At 41.8% G+C, this 14,243-nt stretch overlaps 1 protein-coding gene across 4 annotated transcripts in view; it reads left to right on the forward strand.

Moving 5' to 3' along the window:
* BCAR1 (BCAR1 scaffold protein, Cas family member) overlaps positions 1-14,243 on the forward strand; it is a 240,226-nt gene that overhangs the window by 187,419 nt on the left and 38,564 nt on the right. For all 4 annotated transcript variants that reach the window (XM_068260774.1, XM_068260773.1, XM_068260771.1 and 1 more), the window contains exon 3: positions 10,073-10,231. In XM_068260774.1, the coding sequence (XP_068116875.1) occupies positions 10,073-10,231 (159 nt within the window). The remainder of the gene's footprint in view (positions 1-10,072; positions 10,232-14,243) is intronic.

The following is a 14,243-nucleotide window of genomic DNA, read 5'->3' on the forward strand; positions in this document are numbered from 1 at the left end:
TCTAAAACAAAAAAAAGGACAAGAAAGTTGTCTTCTAAAACTCTTTTTGCTAGCTTCTGGATTGGACAGACTGGCTCAGGAATTTCATATTTATTTGTCCACCACGGTTCTAGCCCATCACTCAGTCTTGTGATGCTTCATAACCCAACCATGTACCCTGCTGAGATCACTGCTCAGTGAAATACTTTTTATTAGTTTCCCTGTAAGAAATGCTATCTACCTATCTAAAGCTAACTCATTTTGTTTCTCCCGCAAATGATGTGTATCCCACAAAAAACTGGTCCTGATTTTAATCCAATAGATGTGTCTGTACACTGCTGTGTGGTTGTCAGGTTGTTCGTGCGTTTCCATGTGATTTGGTATGGAAGGGATGAATGCATTATGCGGTGCTGAGTCTATAGCTTTCAGGGTAATTAGACATGTTTGCTATGGTAACCTCCGGCTGGCTAGTGGGAATGCCGACCATTTAACATGGCGCTTTGCTTTGGACTGTTACACTAATAAAGACAGGTTTTATAATAGAGGCGTCCACCTGACAATGCCATATGTAGGATTCCATTGGTGATGAGACGATGAGGGGAGCGCAGTGATGCATATCCCATGTCTAAAATTGGTATTGTGTATAAAAACTCTGTTGGTTAAAGTGATTTGTACTCTTCTGTAAATTCATGAGAGATTTATGAAGCAGTCCTGCCTATCGAATGTACTGAAATTTAGTAACCCTGCCCAGCAGCATTATGGATATGTAACACATAGTGAAGGGCCGAGTCAGTGTACCCCGTCTGTGAAGGTTCCGCTATCAGAAACAGGAGGGCCAAGCTTAAAAATGTGGACAGATATGCAAACACAATCCTAATGCTCTCAGTGCAGAGAATCTTCAGAGCACAAGTATTATACCTCATAAACAGTTAGGCCTGGTGCACACCAAAAACCGCTAGCAGATCCGCAAAATGCTAGCAGATTTTGAAACGCTTTTTCTTCTTTTTCTGCAGCGTTTCAGCTAGCATTTTGCGGTTTTGTGAAGCGTTTTTGGTGTAGTAGATTTCATGTATTGTTACAGTAAAGCTGTTACTGAACAGCTACTGTAACAAAAAACGCCTGGCAAACCGCTCTGAAGTGTCGTTTTTCAGAGCGGTTTGCGTTTTTCCTATACTTAACATTGAGGCAGAAACGCATCCGCAATCCAAAATCTGCAGCAGCCCGGGAGTATGCGTTTCTGCAAAACGCCTCCTGCTCTGGTGTGCACCAGCCCATTGAAATACATTACCCTAGCGGATCCGCACCCGCAAGCGGATCGCAAACTGCAGCAGAACCGCTCTGGTGTGCACTAGGCCTTAAAGTGTACCCAAGCCTAAGTTCGGGTACAAAACCAGATACTTACCTTAAAGAGAATCTGTATTGGTAAAATCGCACAAAAGTAAACATACCAGTGTGTTAGGGGACATCTCCTATTACCCTCTGTCACAATTTCGCCGCTCCTCGCCGCATTAAAAGTGGTTAAAAACAGTTTTAAAAAGTTTGTTTATAAACAAACAAAATGGCCACCAAAACAGGAAGTAGATTGATGTACAGTATGTCCACACATAGAAAATACATCCATACACAAGCAGGCTGTATACACCCTTCCTTTTGAATCTCAAGAGATCATTTGTGTGTTTCTTTCCCCCTGCAGCTATCTTCCACTGAAGTGTCAGGCTATTTCTTACTGCAGAGTACAGACAGCTGTGCCTGTATGTAATTCCTCGGTATGTGAAAGCCCAGCCAGCTCAGAGGAGGATTTATCCAGCTTGTAAAAGATAATAGAACAGAGAGAAGCTGCACTAATCTAAATATCACACAGGCAGTGTGCAGAGAGGGGCCTGGATGGGGGAGTTCATAGCAGAACCACAACACTGAAGAACTTGGCAGCCTTCCAGACACAGGCCTGACAAGTCTGACAAGAGAGAGATAAGTTGATTTATTACAGAGACTGTGATAGTACAAAGTGCTGCAGTAAGCCAGAACACATTAGAATAGCTTTTGGAACTTGTAGGATGATAAAAAACAGGATGCAATTTTTGTTACGGAGTCTCTTTAAGAGGGAAGCCTCAGGATCCCCTCACAGGATCCCCAGGTCGCTTTTGTCCCTGTCGCTGAGTGCAGCCCCCCAGAAGATTAGCGACAATGCGTCAGGGCCACGCAGCTCCTCTAGTGTGGCCACACAATAGCCGACCGAGCCTGCCCACCCCCTGATCTGATTCTTGGACGCTAAGGGGAGAATCGCCAGCTACAGAGGATGTCTCCAGACTTGGAGTGCTACTCTGTTGGGGGGGGGGGGGGGAAACATTGCGGGCACACACAACTATGCATGCTCCCTATGGAGGCTTCAGGGCTCCACCACAGCTTCCTGCATGTCACCACAACACCCAGCATGCCTCCTAGAGGTGCCACAGCACCCCACATGGCACCACACAGCACCCAGCATGCCCCAAAAAGGCATCACATCACATCGTCCAGCTTGGCACCACATCACCCTGCATGACACCACACAGCACCAAGCATCGAAGCAGGAAAAAAAGGGGCGGAGGAACACTTATGGGAAAAACCGTAGCCGCCATAAGTGCCTATAATAAAAGCTGCATTTAGCAGCAGCAGGAGAAAATTTGGGCGCATGACATCGGCCGCTAGCTGGCAGCTCAGGGTGCCCAATTCTACCTTTTTTCCCGCAAATCACGGCTTTCCCAAAGCTACAATATGCGGCAATGAAGGTTAAATCGGTGGCCCGAAGGCGTCCAATTAGTTGCAGGAGTCTGACTGGATTAGCCATATGCTTGTTTCAGGGGTGTGATTCAGACACTGCTGCAGCCAAAGAGATCAGCAGTACCGCCAGGCAACTTATATTGCGTAATGCTAGCTACACACAATACAATGTTCTGACAGATTTACTGTCAGATTAACGATTTCCAACAGGTCCGATATGTTTTCCGATCAATTTCCCGTTCACTTCTATGGAAAATCGATCGGAAATCTGATCGGACCTGTTGGAAATAGTTCATCTGACAGTAAATTTGTCAGAAAATTGTATTGTGTGTACCCAGCATAAAGGACACCAGTTTCCTGGCAGCCCTGCTGATCGTATTTGGCTGCAGTCATGTTGGAATCGCACGAGAAACAAGCATGCAGCTAATCTTGTCAGATCTGACAATAATGCCAGAAACACCTCATCTGCATATGCTTGTTCAGGGTCTATCGCTAAAAGTATTAGAGGCAGAGGATTAGCAAGATAGCCGGGCAAAACTGGTATTGCCTAAAAGGAAATACATGTCACAGCCTCCATATCCCTCTCACTACAGTTGCCCTTTAAAAGCAGGGCCGGATTTACCATAAGGCACTGTAGGCACGTGCCTACAGGCGCCTGATGATGGAAAGGCGGCTCCCTCCCCTCCTAGACCACCTTCCTGCCTCCTTCCCTATCCAGGGTCCTGATGGGTGTATAAATGAGAGGCTACTCAGTCAGGGGCACCTGTAGCTACCTAATACTGAGGTTCCTCTAGCTACATAATACTTGGGGGCACATCTAGCTACTTAATATTGAGGGTACTTCTAGCTACCTAATGCTAAGAGACAATTGTAGCTACTTATGACAGGCACGGTAAGTAGGAGAAAAGGGACAGCCAGCACAATTGCAGTGCGGTTCGGCAGGGGTTTGTAGGTTCATGGAGGGTGCAGTCTAAAGGTAGCCACTAATGGTCCAATTTCTAGTGGAAAATCGTTCGAGCGATCAGAAATTCTGATCGAAAGAAAAATCGTTCACTACACCATCAACGAACCAATCTTTGCTTCCTATCTATCACAACCAATCAAGAAAATCCAATCGGACGACTATTTTTATAATCGTTCATAATAGATTGTGTCCATCAACTAAGGATATTTTCATCCAATCCGATCAGAATTTCTGATTGCTCAAATGATTTTTCGCTAGAAATTGGATTGTTAGTGGCCAGCTTAAGGTCCCGGGACATCTGTGTCTATAGGCTCCTGTGATGTAAATCCAGACCTGTTTAAAAGGAAATAATTATGGCAGCCACCATTTTCCTCTCAGTTCAGCCATTCTTTAACCACTTGAGGACTGCAGTGCTAAACTCCCCTAGTGACCAGGCCATTTTTAGTAAAATAGCCCACTGCAGCTTTAAGGCCAAGCTGCAGGGCCGCACAACTCAGCACACAAGTGATTCCCCCCCCCCTTTTCTCCCCACCAACAGAGCTCTCTGTTGGTGGGGTCTGATAGCTCCCCCCATGTTTATTTTTTTTTATAATCTATATAATATATTTAATAAAATAAATACCCTCCCTCCCCACAGCCAGCCAATTATGGCGATCAGCTTTCATAGGCTTCTGCCTATGAGAGCTGATCGCTCTTTTGTCCCCCAGGGGGACAGCCGTGTCACACGGCTGTCCCCAGTGCAGCACTGCTGCTGATCGCAGCGCTGCACCATGTAAATAGATGGCCGCTCGGAGACTGAAGACGGGGCAGAGCTCCGCCCCTCAAGCAGGAGATGCGCGTGCAGCCTGCGCGCGATCTCCTGCAAAACAGAGCCCCAGGACTTTACGCCAATCGGTGTTAGGCGGTCCTGGGACTGCCGCTGTGGCCACGTCCATTGGCGTGACGTGGTCGACAGAAGGTTAAACTGAATCTTTCATCTGGTGAATAACTAGTGTAAAGACTATAGGTGGCCATACATCTAACAATTTGGCTGTACAATCGACCATGCAGTTCAATCATCTTATTGATTCAAGAGAGAATAGAGTTTGTTTCACTATGCCTGATTGATGAAAAACGATGAGACAAGACACAGAACATTTATATGGCGCTGCTCTTAACCAGTAATGAATCTGTTAGGTGCCTCATCCATGTATTCGGAGGGACTGTGAAATGCTTTTCCCCTGGTGTGATGCTGGATTTGTTCTCATTTTGTAATACTGTTTTTTTAAATTGCATTTTTGGATGTGGCTGTTCCTTTGAAGTTTTTGCACTTATAGTGTATGGAAGGCCTTATATAAAAATGTCTAGTTTGGCTTTTATATCCAATGAAATTTGTGGCAGTAAAAAGCCAGCAATGTAAAGCCACATGCGTAATGTTCTTAGAGGGGAAAATAGCATTTGAACTAAGAGGACCTTCTATATGTCATCTCAATGTCTTTGCCGAGCGAGCTGCTTCTTCTTCTTAATTATTAATGGACTGCTTGGTTCCCCGGCCTGCGCTCTGATTGATGAGATCACCAGGGAGCTGGAGAAGTCTTCCTGCATTGTGGATTTATATGTGAATGACTTTCAGCCAAGGAACTGATCTATACAGAATGGGGCACAGAAAGGAAAACAGCTTCCAGTAACAGCTCATCCTGGCCTGTCAGGAATGAACCCAGTGTTTGCAGATGGAGAGAAGAACGCTGTTATGCTGACTGTTTACTTCCTACACTTTTATTTTATTTGTATTCATAACTAGAGCAACATACAGCATCTTTAAGATTTTAAGTTTTAAACGGTTTGCACTTAGATCGCTTTTTGTCCTCTCTTATTGATACACCTCATTGAATACGTTTATTGGAGTGTCAGTTGGAGGGATGGAGACCTGATTGAGGATCGTTGACCATTGGATTGACGGATGCTGATGCCATGAGGAGATGTTGTGAATCTCTACTACACCCGATATAGCCTTGTAATGCTGGCTCTGATTGGCTGGTAAGCCTCTGTATTTTTGGTGATGGTGAACTGAAGCTTGGAACCACCAGAACGATGATATACCAGTGAATGAAAGGTTTCAAAAGGGCTGATCAATTGCTGTTTCCGTTGAAATAGTGTCCAGATATTATTTTTTTCTTACACATCATCACCCAGCCAGCTGTGGAAATAGCACAGACGGTATCAGGGTCCATTCACACTGGAGTGTTTACAGATTCTTACAACATTACTGGCGATGGCAATGTAAAGCCAATGGATGTGGTAGTGATGATCAGTTTGTAAAATTGCAAGCGTGGAGCCTGTGTAATCGTTTTTCTCATTAAGTGTTAAATCGGCAGAAAATCGTTGACATTAAACACCAGAATCAGTTAGCAGTCGCGTTTTGAGATTACAAGTCTGAATGTGGCTTTAGGGTCCATTCCCACTACTTGCTTTTTTGCATGTATTTTGTGCATGCCAAATTGCATTAGAATGCTTGATACATGCAAATAGATAGGATAGCTTCCACACCATGTGAGTTTTACATGCGTTAAAAAAAGATTCAAGCAGTAATTTTCCAGATGCGATTCGCGTATAATGTATTTCAGTGGAATACGCATGTGTAATTAGGTGTTTGCCCACTACACCTCACCGCGGCAATCACTAGAAAGTAGAACAGGATCTTTGCGATGGTTGTCAGGAAGCAGTCCATATTTTAGTCTGATGCCAACCTGTGACTGGCATAAAGCCCCCATTTAATGATATGTTTCCACTCATTTCTCTAGTCTGACTCTAATCTGCAACTGTGAAGAGACATGAGAGGTGTAGGATAAGTGGGAGGCCCCCGGGCCCCAGGGGCTCCGCCGGTAAAATACCACTACTTTTATCGTTTTTTCACTTACCCGGTGAGGCCAGGGGGCAGAGACATGAGAGGTGTAGGATAAGTGGGAGGCCCTCGGGCCCCAGGGGCGCCGCCGGTGAAATACCACTACTCTTATCCTTTTTTTTCACTTACCCGGTGAGGCGGGGTTGCAGAGACATGAGAGGTGTAGGATAATTGGGAGGCCCTCGGGCCCCAGGGGCGCCGCCGGTGAAATACCACTACTCTTATCATTTTTTCACTTACCCGGGAGGGCGGGGGGGCTCGCTTCTGGCTCCAAGCGCAACCCGCTCCGAGGACAGTGGCAGGTGGGGAGTTTGACTGGGGCAGTACACCTGTCAAACGGAAACGCAGGTGTCCTAAGGCGAGCTCAGGGAGGACAGAAACCTCCCGTGGAGCAGAAGGGCAAGAGCTCGCTTGACTATGTTTTCACTTATTTGTGATTTTTTTTTTGTGTCCCAAAATGTCTGCTATTAGAGTGTAGTCATTGCCTGGGTCATATCAGACTAATCAGACTATAACAACAGTTGCAAGAAACATAGAAGCAGAAATACTGTCAACCATATCCTGTAAAAGGATACTGCAGCATTGTGTGTTGTAAGAATGGTATATCTGTGAAAAATGATTGTGCTGTTATATTTTCCTTTTTAGTCAAGTAAATCTGTGACTTCCTTCACCAAAATAAATGGAGTCAGCACAGCATTATGTATACTTACGTTCTGTGCTCTAGGTTTTTTTGGGGGGGTAGGGGTGATCAAATTTGATTGATTTGTAGATAAGTGATGTATTGATTTTGACAACTCTGTAAATGACTTTTAAATTGCTTACCTCCCTGTGAGATGGAGGTCTGGCTCCTCCCCTCTTCTCATAGGCTGATCATGTGACACACCTCACTATTTTCCCCTGACAGATTGATACTAGCTTTGCTTTAAGGACTATATGAATGTTTTATGTAAGTATTTTAAAAGGCCTATAAAGCACATTTAGTTACACATTAACCACACGAAGTTTACCACAAAGGATAAAAAAAGTATCTCTTGCTACTTACAAAATAAAATAAAAAGAATGAATCAATGATCTGTGGAAAGGTTTCTATAGGACTGCTTACACTAAGAAATGCAATCGCGCTGTGGCCGCGGTTCTCCCATTTTCCACTGCAGCGATAGAGCTTTGATTCTACCGCGATCTGTCATGTCTATGCCGCGATTGCAATGCCTTTGCGATTTCCGAGGGGATTACAAATGTCTGAAAAAATATTTTGAATGGCCAAATTGTGGAAAAATTGCATAGTAAAGCTCCTATAGTTTGTAAAGGTGGCGATTCGCACAAAAAGTGCAGCACAACGATTTTGATTAGGGAAAATCAACGCACTAATGGAAACACCCCCAGGCGGCTTCCATCCGTATGAAGTGTACATAGTGTTTTGCTATCCAATCGCATCGCAAAACTCATGTAGTGGAAAACAGTTGATCAAAAAAAAAAAACAACAAACCTGGATAATATTCTAACAAATATAAAAAAAAAACACTAAATATATTGATGTTTCTAGAATGAAACCAAATTGTAGAATGGTGAACTGACTCAAGGTGCGCAGGTACCGGTAATTGGATCACATATGAGAGGTTTGCAGAGGGTCCTGTTTTTTATATTCAGTTGAATATGATGGATTTGGCTGTTTTTCTACTATACATTTTTTATTTCTCTATGCAACGTGTAAAACCACCCAGTGCTTCAAAGGTCATGCTGGCCACTCCTGGTTAGCATATATTGAGAGCTCTGGGACATGTGTAAACCTGAATAAACATATTTATCACTCTTGTGTGTAGTATATAAATAGGTGGTTGGGTATAATTGTACTTTCTTTGTAACAGCTTACATTGCATGTTGTCTCCATCTAGTGGATGTTAGTGGAAGTGAGCATTGTTACTAAAAAAAGGCACAGACTAACCAGCAAGCTCATGGTGACCCAGAACTCATTGGAGTGTGTAAGGGACTACAATGGTCCTAAAAGCCCCCTTACTAAGATGTTAAGAAAAACAAAAATTTGCTTTCCTAAAACAGAAAGAATTTGCGATAATTCAGGTTGGAGTGAGCTCGAGATGTCTCCCAGAGCACTCTGGGAGACATCTCGAGCTCACTCCAACCTGAATTATCGCAAATTCTTTCTGTTTTAGGAAAGCAAATTTTTGTTTTTCTTAACATCTTAGTAAGGGGGCTTTTAGGACCATTGTAGTCCCTTACACACTCCAATGAGTTCTGGGTCACCATGAGCTTGCTGGTTAGTCTGTGCCTCTCGGTTTACAAGCCCTACTCCATAGAGCCAAATTAATCCATGCCATGCACTGATGAGGATCAAACAATCCGAAACAGTCTGTATGCATGTTGGATTATTATGGCTCTGTACAAATTAACAAGCTGACACATCATTGCATTCCAGCGGTTCTGGAGGTGTGTTTAGCTTCTAAGGGTACAATGGTTAATTTGCATATATTCAGCAGTGGTGCTCTGGGAGACATCTCGAGCTCACTCCAACCTGAATTATCGCAAATTCTTTCTGTTTTAGGAAAGCAAATTTTTGTTTTACTAAAAAAAGGTAAGCGATTTGTAGTACAGAAATTTATCTTTTGACAGAAGGTATTTGCGATTTACTCCGGTTGGAGTGAGCATATGAGGTCTCCAACAATGCATCACTGCTTAATATGCAAATCATACTTTTGTTGTCCTTGTAAGCCAAATATACCTCCAGAACCGCTGGAACGCAATTATGTGTCAGCTTGTTAATATTACAGAGCCAAACTAATCCAACATGCATACAGACTGTTTCAGACTGGTTGATCCTCATCAGTGCATGGCATGGATTAATATGACTTTCTGGGATAGGACTTGAAACAGATTGCCCAGACACCTCATGGTGAACTCCTAGGAGTGTGTAAGTGGCTAAAAAGTACCAAAAAGTCCTTTTACTTAGGAGTTCTGGTTCACCATGAGCTTGCTGGGCAATCTGTAACGCATAGAGCCTACCTCATTATTCCATGCTATGCACTGATGAGGATCAACCCGTTCTAAACAGTCTGTATGCTTGTTGGGTTAGTGAAGCTCTGTAAAATTAACAAGCTGACAAATCAATGCATTTCATTGGTTCTGGAGGTTTGTGCAGCTATCATGGACAACAAAGGGGTGATTTGCGTGTTCAGCAGTGATGCATTGTGGGACACCTCAGAGCTCACTCAAACTTGAATAATTGCAAATACCTTCTGTTTTAAGAAGGGAGATTTCTGTTTTGCAAAGCAATTTTTAGTAAAAGGGCTTTTTGGTCCTTTTTAGCCTCTTATACACCCCTAGGATGTCTGGTGAGCTTGCTGGGCAATCTGTAACTCTGATTTGTAGAACTGTATATCTGTGTATAACTGTATCTGAGCAAAATAACTGAGTAACTGAAGGTATGTGACATAATACATGAAAATAAATGTTATCTCCTCCTATGTGTTGCCTAGGTTGTTCTCCCCACTCGAAAGGGACAAGTCTATGTGTACGATTTACCCAAACAAGAGCAGCAGGATGAATATGACGTCCCCAGACACCTCCACCAAGCTGGACCTCAGGAGATCTATGATGTTCCAACAAGGTGTTTAGTGAACAACTATAGCCCAGAGGTTGGTAACCCCACCCTAAAATTCCTTTACAAGGACTTTTATCTTTCATGCTTTTTCAACTCATATTATCTTAAATGTTAAGGTTTTATTTTCCATTTGTGTTTTTTATATATTGGAATGTGGAGGAAGAAAGGCTGCCACTGGCTCCTAGACAAGTGGGCGCCATGGTGAAGGAGTGGCCAAGACGGCTGTTTCATACTCCTAATGTTTTTCTTGCTGGTTAAAAAGCACTAGGTGCGCGGAGCGGTACCCACTTGCCTAGGAAACCATGTACCACTCGCCGTCTCTGCATTATTACCGTATATCACACTTTGCTTTGAGAGATTAAACTGCAAGGAGACAGACAGTGCCAGTCATTTTTCCTCCACATATGACTGCACCCTTCCTGATCTGTGCACATTCTGATGTGATCAGCAAGGCAAGGTGAGTGACTCATTTGGATGTACTGCTTCCACACTTTAAAGATGCCCATACACACAACGTTTTTCCCATTCGCTTCCCTGCAGTTTCCATAACTTTGATCGAATTGGATGGGAATCGATTGCTTAATGTTCAAACTATTGTATTTTGATAGTTATTGCTCAGAAATCAATCTAATGTTTAGATCGGACAGGAAGTAAAATCTTGGTCGATAGGCAGCGGGGAAAACTGGCATTGGATTGACGGCCCATAGCGTTGCACTGCATCGAACTGTGCAGTGCTGAAGTTCCTTGTTGGAATGTATTAAACATTGATGTGCTGTGTGTGGTGGGAATCAATTCCTTATGAATCAATTATTTTCAGAAAGGAATCAATCGTTTTGGAACTAAGGTTCAGGTGGCCTTACATTTGTAGACAGCCACCAAATTCGACCATCAGATACATTCCTGACAGATGCCTGTCAGATCAAATCTGACAGAAATCTATCTGTTGTCTGCCACACACTAGCAACAGATTTTCTATAGATTTTAGAATGATTTGCGATCCAGTGCAACACTTTGGGCTGTCAACCTGGCGTTGATCGACCTAGATTTTCCGTCTGGGTCAACCAATCTCTTCGATCCATTTTGGCCGAAAATCAATCATATGTTTGATCGATCCATCAGGCTGCCTGCTAACTTGATTTCTAGCCGATTTAATCAGAGTGATCGAATTGGCCGGATAGAAATCATGAAGTAAATGGTCACTTTAACTTGCATCGCTGGGCGTATCATCTAGTATTCTACCTCATCCCACACTAAACTTTTTTTTATACATTACTTTTTTGTGCTAAAAGTACATTTAAAAAAATATATTTTTAGCCAAGAACATCTTACACAGTGTGGTGTGTTTGTGTTGGGTCCCGTTGCAGGAAGTATGAAATGATTGTTCTGAGAGCATCCTGGTGGACCAAGTCTGGGGACTTTGCTTTTGAATAGTTAAAGAGAATCTGTACTCTAATATTCTTACAATAAAAAGCATACCATTCTATTCATTATTTTCTCCTGTGCCCCTCTGTGCTGTTTCTGCCACTCTCTGCTGCAATCCTGGCTTGTAATTAACAGTTTTAGGCAGTGTTTACAAACAAACTAACCAGCTTCTAATAGGCTCAGCTAAGCATAGTGTGTGAGTCATCTCAGAGTGTGCAGGGGGCCTGCAGAGGGTGTGTATCGCTTCTACCAATCACAAGCAGCCCTGCACATTCCACACAATCAAGCCTTAGCCCGACAAACAGGACAGAGGAAAGATGCATTGATTTATTACAGAGACAGTGCAGTTAGGAAAGACTGCAGTAAGCCAGAGCAGATTAGAACAGGCATAGGAACTTATAGGATAGAAGAACTAAGGCTGAAAAATTCGTTACAGAGTCTCTTTAAGTGGATCTGAGCTCTTGCACAGCACACAATGAAAAGTCTTCTTTCCACATATACAGTAGTTATTGAAGAAATTCACTTCTCTGTGTTCTGCGTTTAGACAGATTAACCATTTTAGCCCTTTGGACATTACTGTCACATCCAAAAGGCTGCTGCTGTGCGCCCCCGTTAGACCGGAGATCAATGAATGGGAACATAGTTAGACAGACCGACAGCTTCTTATGAGAAGCCACAGTCTTTCTGAACAAAAAAAATCACGTCCTGCTTTTACTTCCTGTAAGCGAGAGTCCTCGTTTACAGGATGGAATAAAAAAAAAATGACTGTGGCCATCTTGTGGCCAAATAGTAAAACTACATGTACATACTTTTTTTTTATCACACAAAACACAATAAATTACATTTAAAATTAGCTGTTTACCTCCCACACCCTAAAAATACCCAAATAAACATTTTACCTAAAAAAAAAAAGAAAAAAGAAAAATTACAAATTAAAAAAAAGAAAAAAAAAGAAACAACATAAATAGTTACCTAAGGGTCTGAACTTTTTTAATATGCATGTCAAGAGGGTATATTACCCACTTCACAGCTTCTGTACATTATATCTACTCCCCTTTAGACTTCATTCAAACGCCCAGGAGAGTAAATATACGTACCCCCGCTGCCACAGCCGCTGTCTGCGCTCCCGCTCACTTGTGCGCTCGTTCACGTTGCCGTCCACTCACCAGGAGATCAATGAATGGGGAAAAAAATTCCCATTCATTAATCTAAGTCCCCGTAGCAATGATCGGTGGCTTCTATGAGAAGCTGCGTAATCATTCTGATAAGTAAAAGTTTCCCATCCTCAGTACATTTCCTGCAAGCGTACATATTTCGCTTACAGGACCCATTAAAAAATGCCTGAGGCCATCTTGTGACCAAATAGTAAAATTACATCTAAAAGCATTTTTTTTTTAATGCGAGGACCTATTTTTACATTTTAAATTAACCCTTTACCTCCCACACTCCCCAATAGTTAACAACATTTTTTTTTTGTAAAAAAAAAAAAAAAAAAATCAAACAAAAAAAAAACTACTATTAAAAAAAAAATACATAAATAGTTTTCTTAGGGACTGAACTTTTTTTAATATGTATGTCAAGAGGATATATTACTGTTACTTTATAAATGATGGGCTTCTTATTAGTGATTGATGCAAAACTGAAATAATGGATCTTTATTTCCAGATAAAATATTGGCGCCAGACATTGTGATAGGGACATAATTTAAACGGTGTAATTACCGGTACAAATGGGCAAATAAATTACGTGGATTTTAATGATGGTAGCATGCATTATTTAAAAACTATAATGGCTGAAAACTGAAAAATAAGGATTTTTTTCCAATTTTTTCTTATTTTCCCATTAAAAACATTTAGAATAAAATAATTCAGGGCAGAATGTACCACACAGAGAAAGCCTAATTGGTGACGAAAAAAACAAGATAAAATTCATTTAATTGCGATAAGTAGGGATAATGTTATTGCCAAATAAATGGGAGGAGAGCTGAAAGGTGAATATTGCTTGGATGCTGAAGGGGTAAAACTCCTCAGTTGTGAAGTGGTTACTAATATTTTTTATAAACTTGTAAATAGTGATGGGTGCAAAACTGAAAAAATGCACCTTTATTTCCAAATAAAATATTGGCGCCGTACATTGTGATAGGGACATAATTTAAATGGTGTAATAACTGGGACAAATGGGCAAATAAAATGTGTGGGTTTTAATTATGGTAGCATGTATTATTTTAAAGCTATAATGGCCGAAAACTGAGAAATAATGAATTTTTTCAACTATTTTCTTAATATTCCTGTTAAAATGCGTTTAGAAAAAAAAATAATTCTTAGCAAAATGTACACCACACAAAGAAAGCCTAATTGGTGGCAGAAAAAAAATAATATATAGATCAATTAATTGTGATAATTAGTGATAAAGTTATTGGTGAATGAATAGCAGGTGAAAATTGCTCGGATGCATACGATGAAAAAAGACTGAAGGCTGAACTGGTTAAAGTGTCTAATTCGTTCTTAGCAGTCCTTTCAGTGCGAAATAAATTTTAAACTTCAGGGTTTTGGGTTTTTTTTTTAGGATTTCCATAAATTGCAATGAAGAAGCTGGGACACAACAATTAAAACTGATTCTGTCTC

This window comes from Hyperolius riggenbachi, chromosome 11, assembly GCF_040937935.1.
Source record: "Hyperolius riggenbachi isolate aHypRig1 chromosome 11, aHypRig1.pri, whole genome shotgun sequence".
Lineage (NCBI taxonomy): Eukaryota > Metazoa > Chordata > Amphibia > Anura > Hyperoliidae > Hyperolius > Hyperolius riggenbachi.